Source organism: Gnatocerus cornutus, chromosome 7, assembly GCF_029298725.1.
Source record: "Gnatocerus cornutus isolate USDA-ARS CGAHR chromosome 7, icGnaCorn1.1, whole genome shotgun sequence".
Classification (NCBI taxonomy): domain Eukaryota; kingdom Metazoa; phylum Arthropoda; class Insecta; order Coleoptera; family Tenebrionidae; genus Gnatocerus; species Gnatocerus cornutus.
The window spans coordinates 13,027,681-13,046,877 of NC_142239.1; the positions used below are offsets into that span (position 1 = coordinate 13,027,681).

The 19,197-nt window shown below is 34.7% G+C and overlaps 5 protein-coding genes across 11 annotated transcripts; 2 read left to right on the forward strand and 3 right to left on the reverse strand.

Moving 5' to 3' along the window:
* Nucleotides 1-483: 483 nt before the first annotated feature.
* Nucleotides 484-2,935, forward strand: LOC148171151 (putative inorganic phosphate cotransporter). Of its 2 annotated transcripts, XM_088040928.1 has the most exons (8): nt 484-604; nt 651-787; nt 833-1,372; nt 1,420-1,569; nt 1,616-1,993; nt 2,041-2,170; nt 2,221-2,258; nt 2,916-2,935. In XM_088040928.1, exons 1-7 carry the CDS (start codon nt 565-567, stop codon nt 2,223-2,225), a joined length of 1,380 nt encoding a protein of 459 aa, XP_087897054.1. In that variant the 5' UTR covers nt 484-564; the 3' UTR covers nt 2,226-2,258; nt 2,916-2,935. The 2 variants fall into 2 exon arrangements, with proteins under 2 accessions (XP_087897054.1, XP_087897053.1); XM_088040927.1 differs by lacking the exon at nt 2,916-2,935 and having other exon boundaries at nt 2,221-2,308.
* Nucleotides 2,936-2,937: 2 nt separating this feature from the next.
* LOC148171152 (ATP-sensitive inward rectifier potassium channel 11-like) lies at nt 2,938-4,429 on the forward strand. Of its 2 annotated transcripts, XM_088040932.1 has the most exons (3): nt 2,938-3,022; nt 3,069-4,099; nt 4,139-4,429. In XM_088040932.1, exons 1-3 carry the CDS (start codon nt 2,940-2,942, stop codon nt 4,291-4,293), a joined length of 1,269 nt encoding a protein of 422 aa, XP_087897058.1. In that variant the 5' UTR covers nt 2,938-2,939; the 3' UTR covers nt 4,294-4,429. The 2 variants fall into 2 exon arrangements, with proteins under 2 accessions (XP_087897058.1, XP_087897057.1); XM_088040931.1 differs by having other exon boundaries at nt 3,069-4,429.
* Nucleotides 4,430-4,787: 358 nt separating this feature from the next.
* LOC148171153 (G protein-activated inward rectifier potassium channel 3-like) lies at nt 4,788-6,688 on the reverse strand. Its single transcript, XM_088040929.1, has 3 exons — nt 6,189-6,688; nt 5,153-6,023; nt 4,788-5,107 (listed from the first exon to the last, which is right to left on the reverse strand). The coding sequence occupies exons 1-3, from the start codon at nt 6,380-6,382 to the stop codon at nt 4,859-4,861; spliced, it is 1,314 nt and encodes a 437-aa protein (XP_087897055.1). The 5' UTR covers nt 6,383-6,688; the 3' UTR covers nt 4,788-4,858.
* Nucleotides 6,689-8,442: 1,754 nt separating this feature from the next.
* On the reverse strand, nt 8,443-15,307 carry LOC148171154 (ATP-sensitive inward rectifier potassium channel 12-like). Of its 5 annotated transcripts, none has more exons than XR_015770427.1 (5): nt 14,774-15,305; nt 9,162-10,047; nt 8,956-9,115; nt 8,753-8,900; nt 8,610-8,701 (listed from the first exon to the last, which is right to left on the reverse strand). XR_015770427.1 is itself a non-coding variant. In XM_088041513.1 (5 exons), the coding sequence occupies exons 1-4, from the start codon at nt 14,983-14,985 to the stop codon at nt 8,854-8,856; spliced, it is 1,305 nt and encodes a 434-aa protein (XP_087897639.1). In that variant the 5' UTR covers nt 14,986-15,305; the 3' UTR covers nt 8,618-8,701; nt 8,809-8,853. The 5 variants fall into 5 exon arrangements, 4 of the variants coding, with proteins under 4 accessions (XP_087897636.1, XP_087897637.1, XP_087897639.1 ...); XM_088041513.1 differs by having other exon boundaries at nt 8,618-8,701; nt 8,809-8,900; XM_088041510.1 differs by lacking the exon at nt 8,753-8,900 and having other exon boundaries at nt 8,443-8,701; nt 14,774-15,307.
* Nucleotides 15,308-16,809: 1,502 nt separating this feature from the next.
* On the reverse strand, nt 16,810-18,576 carry LOC148171155 (G protein-activated inward rectifier potassium channel 4-like). Its single transcript, XM_088042296.1, has 6 exons — nt 18,449-18,576; nt 17,354-18,399; nt 17,154-17,308; nt 17,044-17,092; nt 16,913-16,990; nt 16,810-16,838 (listed from the first exon to the last, which is right to left on the reverse strand). Exons 1-6 carry the CDS (start codon nt 18,574-18,576, stop codon nt 16,810-16,812), a joined length of 1,485 nt encoding a protein of 494 aa, XP_087898422.1.
* Nucleotides 18,577-19,197: the final 621 nt, after the last annotated feature.

Consider the following 19,197-nt stretch of genomic DNA (forward strand, 5'->3'; position numbering starts at 1 on the left):
GGAAATATTTTATCTTATCTTTTGTTTTTTTAATTTACTTCTGTTCCCACTTTTGCATGTCTATTTTTAACAGTTTGTTTTTTCAAATATTTTGATTTTTATTTAGTAAGAACTAGAAACAATAAGAATAAATTTTGAGTTGCTGGAGTCTCATCTTTGAAAATCAGTTCTGACTCTATTGTTGTTTACGATAGAAGTTTTTGAAAAATCTTATTGAGATTGAAAAGAATTCTGTTCTTTATCTACTAAAATGCCAATTCTGAAACATTAAGAACAAAAACACATTTGTTTATTTGCTTATCTAACCGTTCTTTGTCAAATTCTGATCAACTTAACATGAAATTTCTCTTTACTAAAACGGAAATTGTCTTCTATTTCTAGATAACACTATTGTTGTCAACACAACTTGTTGTTTAAAAATGGCAGATGACAATTGACTCAACTGATAATGTGCTAACTTTCAGAGTGACAATGATTAGATGATATCTCGATTGACTTGTCTCAAAGAAAGCACCAGCAAGGCTGTTCCATTCCCCGAGTGTTCCTATAATCAGAACGTCCGCCATGAATCTCCCCTGCAAAAAAGAAGAGGCGCCCAAACCAAGTAAACTAAATCTAAATAATCATTAAATATTATGTTGTTTTTGTAGAGTCGTTCTTCGGCGTCAGACACCTCCAGTTCCTTATAATGTCTTTGAGTTTAGTCATCTTCTTCGGCATGCGAACGGCGCTTTCAGTTGGTATTCTTGCAATGATCGCTAAAAACCCCCCAGACCCATCAATTCCGGTGAGTATTTTTTTGTACCTTCTTAACTGATCTTGGAGTTTATAGACGTACCCTGATTGGACCAACACTGATACGATCTTGTCGTCGTTCTTTTGGGGCTACTTGGTCACTCAGATCATCGCCGGACAACTCAGTGAATATTTCGGCCCCAAGTGGTTCTTGGTGGCGACAATGCTTTTGGGATCTCTCTTCAATATATTAATACCATTAATGGCGTCTTGTTGGGGGTCAGGGGGAGTAATGTTTTGTCGGGTCGTCCAGGGTTTAGCACAAGGATTTCTTTACCCCTGTATTTTCAATATTGTAAGTAAATGGACGCCCGTCTTAGAGAGGTCTCGAGTCTCTGCGTTTGTGTATGGAGGAGCTTCGGTGGGTATTATGACTTCCATGCCTCTGACTGGAGCCATCGCCGGTTCGACTTGGGGGTGGCCAATCGCCTTTTATTTATACGGAGGCTTAGGGGTGGCGTGGACTGTAATTTTCGCGCTTTTTGTGGCGGATTCGCCCTCGACTCACAAATGGATTTCAGAAGAAGAGAAGAAGTACGTTGAATGCAACACTAATGTTAACAACACGTGTACAAAGGTACGACGAAACTGTTTATCTTCTTATTGGTGGTCCTCCACTTCTAGAAAATTCGCACTCCTTGGAAGGACATGTTCACTTCTCTCCCAATGTGGGCTATTTTCATCGCCAGCTGTGGTTCCAGTTGGGGCTCCTTCACCCTCATGACCGAAATTCCCACTTACATGGAAAACATTATGAACTTCAACATTAACAAAGTATGCGTTTTTTACAAATCCACCCATCAGTACCATCAAATTTCAGAATAGCCAACTCTCCTCTTTACCATACGTGGCTCTTCTAGTCGCCGGTTTCATAGGAGCTCCCATCGCAGACATCCTCATCACTAGAAAAATCTTCACTATTGGTACCACCCGGAAGATTTTTAACTCTTTAGGTTCTTTTATCCCAGCGGCAGCATTAATCGCTTTGGGTTTTGTTGACAGTGACCAAGACAGTCTTGCCACGGGGTTGCTGGTACTAGCTGTGGGTACCAACGCCTGGACGCAGTGCGGGTACCTTGTCAATCCCATGGATCTGTCACCCAACCACGCCGGTACCATCACTGGTATCGTCAATTGCTTTTCAACGGTGTGCTCGATTTTGGGGCCACTTTCTGTGGGGTTTTTCGGGGAAAATAAGGTTTGTGGTACTGAAATGAAGAACTTTACCTTTGATTGTGGTTGTAGAAAGATACCACTGTTTGGTGGAACGTTTTTCGGACCGCTGCAGGAATCTACGCAGGATGTGGAATTTTCTACGTGTTGTTCTCTTCGGGGAAGACGCAGACGTGGAATGACGAAGAAGAAGAGCAAAAACGTAAAATCAGGTCAAAGTTGTGAAGAGGTGGAGTAAAAGATTTGTTTCAGGTTAAGCGTCTGAAGAAGATAAGCCAACTGATCTTTATGTAATAAGTTGATTATTTATTTTCTTTGTATGTTAAGGAACATTCTGTTTGTACCATGTGATAAGAAAAAAATTATAATTATTTGTGCTTATCTCAAATCTGATTTTTACTCGTACAGTCTTGATAAATCAAAGTAAATTGTTCTTAGCGGCCTCCAGTCTAATATAAAATTGCTGGTAAATTTCAAAATGTTAGAAAAGTCAAATTTTTGGGTCTTTATTATACAAAATTTAGATTTTATTGTAAATTTGTGCTTATTGCTTAGCACAAAAATGACGGAAATACAAGATGTTACAGGATCTTATTATTTTGGCCCTCAAAATTCTGTTTTCTTGTAATTCTTCTCGAAATTAAACAACACGGCAATAAACTAAAGCTGAGACTTTACTAGATTTTGAAAAAGTAAAGAATCTAAACAAGTATTTCTTTGTTTCTTGTTTACATTTTAGTTATCAAAGCCAATTTAATACCGCGTATCCCCTTCACGCGCCGTTTATAAAAATACCTGAAACAATCTAATCCATTTTATGATTCTAAAACCGAAACTGTCAAATTTCGTCTTAAATTTTCGCACTTTCCAACGCAGTTTTCCCTTGAAACGCATTTCCACATTATGTAAACACCTCCAACCTCGCACTGATAAGTTTGTCGTTTTAGCGCAATTAACACACTTTTAATACAATGGGTGCCATCACAATGGAAACAACCGCAGAAAACAGACATCTTCTCGACAGTCCAACTTCCAGTGACATCACCTTTCAAAGGTAAAATTCCCTTTCACTTTCTCTTGAAACACGTTTCCATTTTTAGAGTCCCAGCGCACATACGAAAACCCCGCCGAAGAATAATTTTCAAAACCGGAAAATGCAACCTCCACCGCCCGAAATCCACACGACAACACTTCTCTGTACTAAAATTCACAAAACTGGTAGATTCGTCGTGGATGTTTACCATCGGTGTGTTCGTAACGACGCTGTTATCTTCATGGTTGTTGTTTGCGGCGATTTGGTGGCTAATTTGTTTCACCCATGGGGATTTTGAACCTCACCATTTACCACAAGTTCAGAAGCAGAATAATTTCACTCCATGTGTGTATCATATCCACAATTTCGGATCGTGTTTTCTGTTTAGTATAGAAACGCAACATACTGTGGGTTATGGTACCAAAGCAACGACTGATGAGTGTCCAGAGGCTATTTTTGTTAACGCTCTTCAGTGCATCATTGGGTTCATCATGCAGGGGATCATGGCGGTTATTATTTTCTCGAAAATGACGCTGCCGAGGTTGAGGTCAGAGACTCTTCTCTTTTCGAAGAACGCGGTGGTTTGTCCAAGAAACAATAAACTATGTTTGATGTTTCGAATTGGCGATATGAGGAAGAACCACATTATTGATACTAAAGTTAGGGCGTTCTATGTAAGATCCGAGCGTACCATTGAAGGACAAGTGTTAGATCATCACCAGATAGAGCTTCCAGTGACTGTTGATGATTGTAAAAGTGGGATTTTCTTTAATTGGCCCTTGGTGGTTTACCACAGTATCGAGAAAGACTCTCCACTTTACTACCTCTCACCGAAGGATCTTTGTCTGGATAGATTCGAAATAGTGGTACTGCTTGAAGGTACGACTCAAAGTACCGGACAAATGGCACAAGCACGGACTAGTTACCTCCCCAGCGAAATAATTTGGGGGAAAAAGTTTCAAGGACTGCTCAACTTCAATTACGATAGAAGAGAGTACGAAGCTGATTTCTCCAAATTCGATCAGCTTCTTGATGTTAGTACGCCTCTGTGTAGTGCTGCTTATATGAACGACTACAATCAAATGCAGCAGTCTTCGGGTAAGTTAGTAGGTGGAAAGGCTCTAAAGTGTTTTCTAGTTTCTAGCTCTAAGTCTTCGATTCATGTAGACTTTACTCCAAGACAGAGTTTGGGAGAAATCAATGTTGGGAGGCTGAAGGAAAATGGGAATTGTAGCAATCATGAGAGCGAAAGTGAGGTTGAAAAGAATGGAACTTTATATACTCATTTATGACCAATGACTGGTATCAGAGATTATAAAAAAAACACTCATTTTTGCTTATCTTAACACAATGTGTTTCATGTTCTTAATTTGTAATCACGTCTGAATCAGGTAAGTCAATTTGATATGAATCTCAGCGAGATTCTTGAAGTGTTTGCAAAATTTTATCAGCTTACCAAGAGATTACTCAAGTGGTTTTACTTTTATTTGAATGGAAATACTCATATGTACGACTTAAGACATGAAAAATTGAAGTTGAAGTAATGTTTATTTGACCTTTAGGTTCTTTTAAATTTTTTGAGTCTAGTGGATTCGGTTTCATTGAGATTTAAATTTTTTGGTGTTCTTTAGATTTCTTGCCGTTCCTGAATAAAGAATATAGGCTAAACTAAATATTTTGTAACTCAAGTTCCCTTCATCATAGTCTCAAGAATAAATAAAGTGATCCCAAGAATTGTAAAGTCCATTTTTATTTTTACAAAAGTTACAAAACAGTCTTTACTTACTTAACACTTAATCAATTCGTAAATCAGTTAGTAAATAATAAAACGTCAGAAAAACTAATCTGGAATGTTGTCTACGGTGAGAGGATCGCTATTGGCAGAGTCTGGAAAGGGCGAAATTCGTTAGTTAATTTTGGAGTGGTCACAAGAGGGTCGTACATACCAGGTACATCTTGTAACTTGTAGAATTGTGCTAATTCAGCCCCGGAGCAAAGAGGAGTGTCCACGGCAAAGGTGTCTTCGAACTTCGAATAATTAACTTCATATCCACGGCGGTCCTTGTTGAAGAAGACAACAGGCTCAAACCTGTGCCCCCAAAAAATCTACAATAGTAAATTTAAAAGTGGTAACATTCCCAAGTCACAAACCTCCGTGGTGAGATAACTGGACCGTGCTTGAGTCGACAGTCCTGTGCTCTCCACTGTTCCCTCCATAAAAACAACAATTTCGAACTTTTCCTGCAGAATATCACTCGCTGATAGGTGATAAAAAGGAGAGTCTTTGTTAATAATATGCAGGATAGTCAGAGGCCAAATGAATAATAAGCTGGTATCACACCCATCTGCATTAACTTCTAACTTAGTCTGGGAGTTACTTATAACTTCTCCTTCTTTCGTTCTTCTGGGTCTTATTAACTGGGCTCCAATCCTCGCTCCAATGATATGACTCTTTCTCGTATCCGCGACTCTGAACATCAAACTCAGATGACCGTCTCTCTGACAAATCACCGCGTTCTTTGAAAAAAGAATACTTTGAGTTCTTAGTTTCGGTCGCGTCATCTTCGCAAAGACTATTCCGACCATGAAAGCTTCGATCATCAACCCCACAATACCCTGCATGGACATGACGAACATAGCTTCTGGACACTCCTCCGTGGGGGTTCGAGTACCATAACCTGTCGTATGTTGAGTTTCAACACTGAAGAGGTAACACGAAGCAAAGTTATACATATTGATGACGCACGGTGTCCATCTTGACTCTTCTTGGTTGTGTGGTAAGTGTGCATCTTCAAAATCTCCGTGAGCGAAGATGATTACCCACCAGATTATGGCAAAAATGAACCACGAGACAAAAAAAACTAATGTGAAACTGATAAGAGTCCACCTCCATTGACTGTCTACTAACGTGGTGAAGGTGTCTTGGAGGTACCGAATTCCTTGTTGCGGTATTTGGGAGTGGAAAACGTTGCAGGAGCCGTTTTTAAAAACAGCGCGCTGACGGAGGTTTCGGAAGGATTTTCTGTAAAAGAGTTGTTTGTCTTTTATGCAAATTAGGTGTGGCAATTGAGGAGATGAGACTGTGGGCGAATTACGAATTATTATTAAGCCCTCATATTTGAGGAATAAACAAGCGACTTATCTTTGAATTAAAACAAAAAGAAAAAATGTACAAAACTTGACTCACCTTTGGACACGCGTAAAAGAACTATTCCAAGTAGAAATTCTGGCCAGAGTCGAGATGCTGGAGCCCGAATTCTGGCCCAGATTTTTCACCAAAAGAGGAGAGTTGTGTTCGATTATGGACTTCGGTCTGGAACGTTCCTTCTCTTCCATTTCTCCCGGTTTATAAAAGAGTTTTGATGGCGTGGGTGTAGACATTTCCCACAATAACAATTTTTTCTGACTTTGTTGGAACACTCTGTATACCGGTGATTGTGGTGGCCACTAAGGACTAAATGGTACAGGCTATAAGCCAATTTGTGGAATAGGCGTACAATGTAATTTCTTTTGATTAAAGATAAACGTTTCCTATATTATGAGATTGTCTCCATTTTTAAGGAGGATGCGGGGTCAATATACAAATAGTGGAAAAATTAAGACTAAATGGTTTGAAAAAGACAGAAAATTATTTTCCATTAAAATTAAAAACAGGAAACAAATACAAAAATTTTTAACTAATGACAATCACAAAGTAAAAAGAATCAAGAGAAAAGAAAAGAACTTAAAGAGAATTTAGCAAAAAACATTTTTTAAAAAAAATCAGAAAATAAAAAAAATAAAAAAATGCAGCTCTAAACAAACTGCATTAAAAAAAACAATTAAAATCGAAGTAAATTTTTTCATAATAAAAAATCTAGATAATCCAAAAAAAGGTTTCTTAACCAAAACAAATTGAGATCAATAATATTGATCAATAATTTTGATCTCAATTTGTTATATATAGTTATATATAGTTGTATATTCTTATATACAAAGTGAGTCACATAATAACGGGACCCAAACGAATTGAAACTGCAACACAAAATACACATTTCATAGGCATCGCTTTGTAAATTATTTCTAAAAAAGTTCTAAACATAGTGGATAAATTTGACATTAGCAATAAATCTGTCAAATAAAAGAAGCATATTATTGCAAGTATTTGTATTATTGTGGATAAGATCCTCATGTTCAATGAATGCTCAATAAATGCTGTTGCAGCCGCCAGTCTTTCTGCGCGACGATAACCTGGCAGGACCATTTAGAGTAAAATTTTAAGTGTTTAGAGACCACGATAATAATAATAAACTAGCCAAAAGAAAAAATGACTAGGGCTCGAACAGTCATAGACATGCAAAATGAGGTCTCAGTAATCAAAATTCTTAAAATGTACAAAGCGGATGCCGACCTACGTAGATACTTAATTTTTTTAGAAATATTTTGGTATCTAATGACAAGTGGAAGTTGCATTTTGTGTTTTGTTTGCAAGTTGTTAAGGTCCCGTTATTAGACGACTCACCTTCTTCTTGTGTACTTCAACAAAATCTAAGAAAAATCTGAAAAGAAACCAAACATAATCTAAAACATTCACAGAGAATCGAGAGAATTTGAGGAAAATTTAAAGATAAGCTACAGTAAATTTAAAAAAATATAACGAAAACTTTTGAAAGAATTTAAAGGAAACCCGAAGAAAATCTAGGAAATTTAAAAACAATGTAAAAAAATTAGAACCAATCTAAGAAGGATGGTTGCAAGGAAAATGTGTACAGTAAGAGACTCTAAGTGGAATCTAAAAAAAATCTAAAAAATCCAAAGAGGTTCTAAAAAAATTAAATAGAACTAAAAAGTGGTTTTGAGAGTATAATAAAAATATTGAATGAATCTAAGAAGAACGTAAATTAGAACTACTATTCACAAACCAACAAAATTCCACAATTCATGTTTCATGTCCATGTCCAGAAAGTCTAAAATGAATCAAACTGAAAGCTAGACTAAACAAAATACGTATACAATAAATTTCGAACAATTCTAAATGCTGTAAATAATTTAAAAGATCGAAAGTATCCATAGAGAATTTAAAGATTTTAAAATATTTAATCCACCAAATCTAAGAAATTTTTTTTAGTAAAAAATTTATCTATTGAACGGTTTTATAGACATCCAGGCAATCAATGAAATGTTACGAGTGAGTTAATTGTTTGAAGGCGTTTTTGTCATAAAATTAGAAAAATATTTTAGTGAAAATGTCTAGAGAATATCTAAAAACTGAAAAAATGGAAAATAAAAATTTCAAAAAGATGAAAGAAATCTAAAGAAGTATTTTTTACATTAAATACTAATTTACATGTAATAAAATTACAGTACAATGTTAAAAATAAAGCAAAAAATCACAACAATAATTACTTAACTTTTTTTTGAATACTTTAGCAGTTCAGAACTCATTTATTTACTTCTGACTACAAAATTAGCAGCAAATAGCACAACAATCATACAAAAAAACAAACAAACTCGACAACTTAATTTAACTTATGTAACCAACAAGTTAACAAACTGCCGCTAATTACACCCAACTAGAATCCACATCTACCAAGTTCCCTTCATCGTAGTCCCGATAATAGTTTCTTGTCGCTTCATCATTATAGTTTCTATCTCTCCGGATTTGTGGCGGTGGTCTTAAAACTCTCTCCTCTAATTTCTTTTCTGAAGACTCGTCGTCGTCTAAAAGTGAACCAAAGAATTGTAAAGCCGATTTTTATTTTTGGTTTGTACAGTGGAATATCACACGAGCTCACGTTTTTACAAGTTGCAAAACACTCTTTACTTACTAAACACTTATAAATCAGTTAGTAAATAATAAAACGTCACAAAAGCTAAACTGGAATGTTGTCTGCGGTTAGAGGATCGCTATCGGCAGAGTCTGGAAAGGGCGAAATTTGTTAGCTAGTGGGGGGTGGTTACAATGGGGGTCGTACCAGGTACGTCTTGTAACTTGTAGAATTCTGCTAATTCCGCCCCGGAGCAAAGAGGAGTGTCCACGGCGAAGGTGTTGTCGAATTTCGAGTAATTAACTTCGTAGCCTTGACGGTCTTTGTTGTAGAAGACAACAGGCTCGAATCGGTGCCCCCAGAGGATCTACAATTGTAATATTAAAAGTGGTAACTTTCTTCAGATCACAAACCTCCGTGGCGACGTAACTGGACCGCGCTTGAGTTGTCTGTCCTGTGCTCTCCACCGTCCCCTCCAAAATAACAACAATTTCGAACTTATCCTGCAGGATATCAGTCGCTGATAGGTGGTACAACGGCGAGTCTTCATTAATAGTATGGACGATGGTCATCGGCCAGATAAAGAACAAGTTGTTATCACACCCATCGGCACTCACTTCTAACTCAGTCTGGAAGTTGCTCATAACTTCTCCTTCTTTCGTCTTCCTTGCTCTTATCAATTGCGCCCTAACACCAGCCCCAATAATATGACTCTTCCTCATGTCCCCGACTCTGAACATCAAACACAGATAACCTTCTCTTTGACAAATCACCGCGTTCCTTGAAAAGAGAAGAGTTTGAGTTCTCAGCTTCGGGCGCGTCATCTTCGCGAAGACAATCCCGACCATGAAAGCCTGGATCATCATCCCAATAATACTCTGCATGGACATGATGAAAATAGCCTCTGGACATTCCTCCGTGGTGGTCCGAACACCATATCCTATCGTATGTTGAGTTTCAATACTGAAGAGGTAACACGACGTGAAGTTATGAATGTTGAGGACGCACGGTGTCCATCCTGACTCCGCTTGATTTTGAGGTAAATGTTCGTCTTCAAGATCTCCATGAGTAAACATGATCAACCACCAGATTAAAGCGAAAGCTAACCAAGAGACAAAAAACGCTAAAGCGAAGATGATGAGAGTCCATCTCCATTGAATATCGACTAATGTGGTGAAGATGTCTTGGAGATATCGAATTCCTCGTTTTGAGATTTGAGAGTGTTGGACGTTGCAGTCGCCGTTTTTGAAAACGGCACGTCGCCGGATTTTTCGAGTGGCTCCAGGTCGGAAGGATTTTCTATAAAAGAGAAAAGGAATGAAGTCATTGTTTGATTGTGGTGTTAATTGGGTTTGTCAATTGAGGTGGCCATCATTTGTCAATTTAATTTGATTATCGAATGATTGTGATCAAAATATTTGTGGGCCAATTATTGGAGTTAAAGAGGATTACATTGTTTTGTTGATTCGCATATTGTACGTATTACGTTGGTATTATTTGATCAATAAACATCAATGATTTATCAACTATTAATAAGAAAAATTTGGAGGCGTTTAAATTTTTTTATCAAGTTTTTATGTCGTCACTTTTAGAATTACCAGTTTATCAATTGAAAATAAGTAAACTCGCAAGACATACTAAAATTTTGAAGAAAAAAAAATTGAAAAACTACATGGATTTCAAAGATCTGAAAAATAAAACTTTTTTAGAGAATCCCAAGCATTTAAAATAATAAAAAATTAAAGAATTCAAAAAAAAGTAGAGAATTCAAAAATACCAAGAAATACAAGGAATCCAAAGAATAAGAATCGAAAAAATAAAGAAAAGGTGTCAGAATCTTAAAAAATGTAACAATTAATGACTTATGGAGAAAAAAATTGGAAATATCTAAACTACAACAAAAATAGAGAGAAACTAAAAAATCCAGAAATTCTAAAAATAATTTGAATGATTCAAAGAATCTATAGAATACGAAAAATTCGTTTTATTAGATCTAAAATTTCAAACAGACTTTTATAAATCAGTTATTGAATTATAATCTTGAGATTTGTGGAGATTAATATCTCAATCCTGCTTGTTAGATCTACAAAAATACAAAATAATTGAAAAAGAGAAACAGATTTTAGAAATTTTTATTATATGACGTAAACAAAATTTTGCGTTTTTAAAAATGTCTTAATAAATCAGATATTAATTACAATATAATTTTGAAATTTGTACAGATTAATACCTTAAACTTGGTTGTTACATGTACTAACTTACAACAATATTGAGAAAACGAGACAAATTTTACAAATTTTTATTTTGGAAAGTAGACAATTTTTTTAAATTTTAATCAAAATTTTGAAAATCAATTGTTAATTGGGCGATAATTTTGACATTTGTGGAGATCGGTGTTTTAACTTTGCTTGTTATATCTACCAAAATACAAAATTATTGAAGAAACAAAACAAATTTTATTATTTTTTTATTTAGAGAAGGTAAAATTGTGAAATTTCAAAAATTCTTTCATCAATTGGTTATTAATTGAACCATAATATTGAAATTTGTGGAGATTAATATTTTAAACTTGGTTGTTAGATGTGACAATATACAACAATATTGAACAAGCAAGACAGATTTAACAAATTTTTATTAATATTTAGAATTAGTAAATTTAAAATTTTACAAATCATTTCATAAATTACTGATAAATTTGCCTATAATTTCGATAATTGTGGAAATTACTACTCTAAAATTACTGGGTAGATCTACCAAAATACAAAAATTATTGAATAGGCGACAGATTTCAAAATTAAAAAAAAAACAAAAAAAAAAACTTCAATTTTTGAAAATCTCTATTTTAATGTTTCGGAAAATTAGTTACATATTCGTCATTGTAATTTGATGTCTAGCACATACTTTCCTATTGAAAAACTGCAAATTTATTGAAAAACACATATTTTCTATCTTTTGAGAAAAAAAATAGTTAAAAAAAATATCTAAAAAATGAATATAATAAATTAGCAAGCTTCATTTATAATTTATCTTTTGCAATATGTTGCTTAAGGTATGTATATCAATATATGTACAATCATTGAGTAAAGGTCGCTCATAAATAATTTAGTTTATAAATCCGTCTTTGCATTTTCTCCAGACCTGTGTACAAAAAGGTGTTCTACTTTGTAAAAAAAATATTTGTGATTGAGATAATGATTACAAAATCGAACTAAAATAAATAAAAACAAACAGACAAATCTAATCTCACAAACTGATAAATAAGGAAAATCTTCACCCTTCCACCAAGAAAACAACTTATTTTTCACCAGCAACATAAAACCGGACAATATTCCCATAAACTGAGCAAATACATAAAAAAAATTCCAACAAAAACAATCTCATCTGTACCTGCTAGGCGTCGGCGACGTCGGCGTTTTGGGATAATAATAAATTCCAGGAGTTAATTCTGGTTGATTATAAGGATGCACCGACGCGATGAGGGACCTTCTGTCGTTGGCTTCCGTTGGAGAGTCCATTGTTAAAGAGCACTTACCACTTAACTGATTTATTTGAATATATGTAATCCCATTATAAACGAACGACGTGTTAAACGCTGTACAAATGTGAGATCCGAATAATAAGGTAATAATTCACACACATTTGCTATCATCAATTAGCGACGGCAGTCGAATTAATTGTAAATTAAAAGCCGAGTATGTCCCTAAATAACAGGCAACGAGTAACGTGATTTGTTATCTTGTTTAGGTTAAGGAGATGATATACTATTTGCTATCAGCACATCTTTTCTTACTTGTTTCACCACCGAAAAGTACAAATCTTTTATTATCTGCCGTGAACTTTTAGTTTCGTTTCGATTAGGAATTAAGACTTCGATGACACACTTTTGGAAAAGGAGTGTGCGAGTTCGGTACATAAATTGTCATGTTTTACTGCGAAAATCAGATCGTGTCAATCTTTAAGGAACGATAAGGTGATAAGAACGACAATGATTGATTTAATAACTCGAAGAATTGATTTATTGTTTCATTGAATTTTTTTGAATGGGGATATGCGGAAAGTGTACTTCCTGTGCTCAAAATTTCACTACTGTGACAGCAATTATCCAATAAAATCTGGTAATAAATGGGACACGCTTCTATAACCTGAACTGCAATGGAAGTAGTGGGATGAAACAATGCGAATGAAAGCATAGCAAATGCAAAATTCAGTTTCATTCGAATTACTTTTCATTCATTAAATTTATTGCTTTTACTGATTCGATTCGATATTCACTAATTTTCAATTTTATTTGAATCCATCAGATTTTTTTTTTCAATATTCTTAGCAAGAATGAGTTGAAAGTGAAACAATATAACTTTTAGGTTGAACCAAAACCATTTCTAAAATCTGAATCTGTTGCTTACGAATTTTGAAATTTGGCATAGTTAATAAATGAGTTAAAAACATCAACATCTTCAAATTTTATCGATGTGACGCTAACACAACCAAAAATACAATATTTTAAATAACATTTTGGAATTTTTGAAGTTGGTTCTAAAAATAAAAATTTCTAAAATTTTAGTCGTTTGCCCTAGAGTATTGAAATTTAGTAAAATTAATAAATAAGTTAAGAGTAGCAACCTCCCTAGATTTCATCGCTGTGGCACTAGCACACCCAATGATACAATTTTTTTTATCAAAATTTCGAAACTTTTGGGTTTATCCTAATTTTTTTTTTTTTTAAATTTGATTCTTCCGCACCTGAACGCTAAAACTTTTTTAGAGTTGATAATAAGGTTAAGAGTAGCAATTTCTCCAAATTTTATCGATGTGACACTAACGCAACCAAAAATACAATTTTTTAAATGGAATTTTGAAATCTTTAGTGTTGGTTCTAAAAATAAAAATTTCCAAAATTTGAGTCTTTTGCTTTGGAGTTATGAAATTTGGTAAAATAACTAAATGAGTTAAGAGTAGCAACCTCCCTAGATTTCATCGCTGTGGCAATAACACACCCAAAAATACATTTTTTTCAAATACAATTTTAAAACTTTTGGGTTCATCCTAAAAATATTTTTTTTTAAATTTTAGTCTTTCGCACCTGAAGGCTGAAACTTGGTAGAGTTAATAAGTGAGTTAAGAGTTGGAACCTCTTTAAATTTCATCGCTGTGACGCTAATACAACCAAAGATACAATTTTTAATAGAATTTTAGGCCCTTTTAAGTTCGTTCTGTAAATAAAAATTTCTAAAATCTGAATCTGTTGCTCCAGAATTTGGAAATTTAGTACAGTTAACAAATAAGTTAAAAGTAGCAACTTCCCCAAATTTCATTGTTGTGGCGCAAACATAACCAAAAATACAAATATTTAATTTGAATTTGAAAATTTTGTAAAACCGTTGTTTTTGTGATTTGCATTTTTTAAATTAATGTTTCTTGTTAATATAGGGTTAAAATTATTAACTAATAGATTCAAATTTTGCAAATATTTTAATCACACACAAAAAATACAACAAATTATTATTTATTTGCTAACAATCACACATTTGCAAGCAGGTCAAGTACCTACTCTTTTTACATCACTTTAATTTACGACACAACATAAGCTCAGGTCATATTTTTTACGTTCACTGCTAGTAAACAAGAGAAAAAACAGATTGTATACTTACTTCAAATGTTGTTTAACTGATTATTTTCCATAAAACGCAAGCACAAACAAATCAATTTCTTGAAAATCGCGCACGTAGAAAATTTTTGAAACAAACGTCACTAAATTTTCCTTGTGGTCTCAATTGGTAAACATTTATTTTATCCCACTTGCATCACTCTGACAATGAGTCGAGATTCTTAGACAAATAAGTCAAAACACTTTACAAGAGCCATAAATAAATAAAATTGTCCGTATTCTTACAGTGTCCACCTCGACCTCCTTACATAATTTTGATCGCTCGCTCCAACTATTGTTCTCTTTAAAACCCAACATTTTCCTGCCCTCTTGACCACCCAATGATCTCATCTGCTCCAGTTTCGCAATCTTTGGACTCACCTAGTCGCTGAAGGAACGTGCGTCAAAGAACTGTTACAAGTGGAAATTCTCGCCAAACTCGAGATCCTAGGCCCTGAATAATGTCCAACACTTCTAATCAGAAGAGGCGAGTCGCCCCCGAGTTTAAACTTCGGCCTGGAAGTTTCCTCCTCGTCCATTTCTCCGAAGAGTTTCTGTGGCGTAGGTGTGAACATTTCCTCTTTCACTGGCATTTGATTGTCATCACGATTAATTAACACAGCTCACAACACAGTGATCACGACACCGACCGGCTTGTTATTATTTATTTTGTTAATTTGGCGTGATTAAAGAGATTCATGGCCATCAACAGCAGTCATCGCACGTGCTGTCCCACCTGTGTTGAGATAGAAGTACTTTCTAAATTGGACGAGGACTTGTTTAACCCTCCCGTCTTATTGTCTTCAACTGGAGAGGATCAAAAGTTCAATTATTGTGCGGAAACGCGCGATTTTCTTTTAATTAGTGACGACATTATTGCGACACTCTGTATACTAGTGATTTTGTTGCACGGTAAGGACGAAATAATACAAGCCAATTCGAGTAATAGGCGGAAAATGCAATTTTGTTTGATTAAAACTAAACGTTTCCTATATTAGCATGAGACGGTGCAGATTATCTTCAGAATGACGCGAATTTAAACAGTTCCGTTTTTCCGGTTTACAAGTCAAAGTTTATCGTATCGTAATGTATGCTAATCTGCTTTAATTTTACTACATTTTAATAGATTTTATGACCGGTCGTAAAACTTTGTTTGTTTTGATAATTTATGTAAATGAATGGGAACGATTTGTCAGCTCGCTTTTAATTGTTAATGTAAATAAAGCTGGGAAAAGAGAAATATCTTTGAACACTATAAATGATGTGACAGATTAAAATATTTAATAAGATCAGAACGTAATTAATTTGGTATTGCGCGAATGTAATTAATTGGTTTGTTTGGTACCTCAAACTGGTAGTGTCTACAAACTTTCATGTTTAATTGTGAGTAGATTGGATTTTTGAAAATTATTCGTTTAGATCACCAAAATTGTTCAGAAATAAAAAAGCTTTGCATTATTTTACATTGAATTTATTTTGATTCTCTAGGATTCTGTTGACTATTTTAAGAAGAATTTTTTTATATTGTCAATTAAATTTTGAACTCTTAGTTTTTTAGAAAGTTTAAATTCTTTCGATTCCTTTGGTCGTTTTGACTTTTTTTATTTCGAATTTTTACATCTGGATAAGACAGCTTCAAATTTATTAAATACTTAAGATCCTTTAGTTCTTCCAGACTTCTCTACTATCTAAATCCTAAATCCCAAAATCCTTTATTTAGATCCTTTAAATCCCTTATCAAGTTAAAAACTCGAAAACTAAAGATTCTTCCGATTCAGATTTACTTTCAAGTTCTTAGAATTTAAGAATCAAAAAACTAAATTTATTCGGTTCTTATTAGAGACTCTTGCTTTTTTTTAAATTTAGTTATTACACAACAAATTTAGTTCTAGATTTTCCGATTTTGTCTTAAAAACTGATTCAATAAACTGGGTTAGACATCTAGCCAATCAATTAAAAGTTTCGATTAAGTTGGTTGGTTGGAGGCGTTTTTTGTTATAAAAGCTTCGGCGATAAGAAAATGCGAGCCAATAAAATAAATTGCTTTTTGTGTTTTAATCCGAATTCAATTAAATTCTCCATTTTGTTTTGAAGAAGAGGTAGGTTTGTAAATACAAAGTTCTAAAAATTGCCTATTTTGCTCTAATATTTTGTAAATAAGCACAATTAATAAACATGTTAAAAATAGTAATTTTGCCAAGTTTCGTTATTGTAGCATCAAATCTACCAAAATTACAATTTCTTTAAGTCTTCAAAATTTTGGTTTTATCCAAAATTATTCTAAAATTTCTCCCTTTCGTTCTAAAATTGTGTAGTTGGGCACGGATAAATTTTAAATAAAATTGAATCCAAAAACACAAACAATTCAAAAAAACCTTTGATTTAAAAAAGAAGTAACTAAATTAAATTTCAAAAATTTATAATATTATCTGATGCAAGCAACGAGCTAAACTTTTAACAATTTGCCGGAGAATATAATACCCGAATATTTTTAGAATATAAATAAAAATCGTGAAAAACAATGAGTCATGTAATTATAGGACTGTCCCACAAAAAAAAGACAGAAAACGATGACTAAATTGTAAATTACCGAACATTCTGAGATCATAATCTAATCCGTTTTCTCAACCTTCAAAGATTAATAATAATACTCCAATAATAATAATTGAACAATCTTAAAAATAACTTATCCTTTATTGTCTTTAAGTACACTGACCACTTAGCCCAAACTTACTTAAGTAAGCCAGCAAATAAGTCATACATAACTTGTTGCAGCGTACGGATCGTACCGAACATTCCTCGGAACACTTCTAGACCTTGTATTCGGTGGCGGAGGCCTCAGTGGTCTTTCATCATCGCTTTCATCATCATCGTCATCACCGAAAGAAGTAGAAACAGACTCCGGTTTCAAGTGATCTACAACGAAAAATCAACAACTTCTTCATATCAAGAGGAACTTACCAGGAAGAGATTGAGCTCTACCAAAAGACGCCATTTCCGCTGCTGAACATAAAGGCGTTTCCACTGGATAAACGCTGTTAAATTTGTCGTAGTTAACATCATACGAGTCTGCGCGCTTGAGGTGGTTAACAATCGGCTCGAATTTGTACCCCCAAAGAATCTCATTGCCTAAATAACTAGTTCTTGCTTGGATGGACTGTCCGGTGCTTTCCACAGTTCCTTCAAGTACGACGACAACCTCGAGGTACTCCTTCACCAAATCACTAGCTGATAAGTGGTAAAAAGGAGAATCTTCATTAATCTTGTGAAAGAGAACTACCGGCCAAAGAAAGAAGACGTCGTTACCACCGCCATCGATGTTCAACTCAAGCTCGGTGACGTAGTTAATGATGACTTCTCCTTCTTTGGTTTGTTTTGACTTTATCAACTGTGCTCGAATGTTGGCTCCTACTAGAGGACTCTTTCGCATGTCCCCAGCGCGAAACATCAAACACAGATCTCCGTCGTGGCTGCTAACAAGCGCGTTCTTTGAGAAGAGAAGTGTGGAGTTCCTCAACATCGGACGGGTCATTTTCGCGAAAACTATCCCAAGGAAAAAGGCGTCGACGGTCATTCCAATGATAGCTTGCATGGACATGATGAAAATAGCCTGAGGACACTCTTCAGTGGTGGTACGAACACCGTACCCGATGGTGTACTGAGTCTCGAGACTGAAGAGATAACAAGAAGTGAAATTGTGGATGCCGAGCACGCAAGGAGTCCAATTAGACTCCGCTTGGTTCGGAGGAAGATGCTCGTCCTCCAAGTCGCCATGAGTAAACATGATCAACCACCAAATCAACGCGAAAAACAACCAAGAGACGAAGTATGCCAGAGCGTAGATCATCAGACTCCATCGCCAGTGAATGTCAACCAAAGAAGTGAAGATATCGTGGAGGTAGCGGTAAGAGAGTTTTGAAAAATTGACGCGATGGACGTTACAGTCGCCATTTTTGAAGATGGCGCGGTCGCGGTTCTTCCGGGGCTTCACAAAAGGCAAGTACCTCCTAAACCGTAAATCGTTATTTCAAATTATAAGTCTTTATTGATACGTGCCTGCCAAACTCCTGCAAATCCGGATAATGAAAGTTGCCGGAAAAAAATCCGGGATTGCTGTAGGCGTGTCTCTCCCTCTGATTCTCACTGGTGATGAGCGATTTGCGTTCTCTTCCGTCCACAATCATTGTCGACGCGTTCAAATTACCACTGATTTTGTTATCGATATCAACCCGCAGCAGAAGTAGTGTTAAATTTAATTAGTTCGGTGCGGTCTTAATATGAAGAGAGTAACGTGATTTGTTATCTTGTTTGGCTTAGTTGTTGACAAAGTTTTTTAATTTGGCAGAAATTTGTTTTAAAAAGAATACAAAATCGGAAGTGACTAAGCGGAAAAAAGCGTATCTCAGATTTTGCAATAAAAAAGAGCAGAAATCATAAAATTTTCATGTCGTATTTGTTTTTGATTAAATTTATGTTATTTGAGCGTGCTCGTTTTGCAATGTTTGTTGTGCTTGCTTAAGATTTTTGTCATTTTATAATAAGTTTAGAAATGAATTTTATGATGCCGTAAATTATTTGACAGTTTTGTCGTTCATTAAGAATTTTTCTGTCTAAACAAACTTGGAAAGCATTGATAGAAAAAAGAATCAGACAAATTGAAAAAAAAAAATAAAAAATTATAAGTACTGAAGATGAGGATCGAAAATTTGGAGTATCAATTATTGTATTAAAAATTTAAAGTAAGTCAAAAAATAAACCGAATTTAAAAAAATGTAGGAATCTGAGATATTGAAAGAATTTGTAGA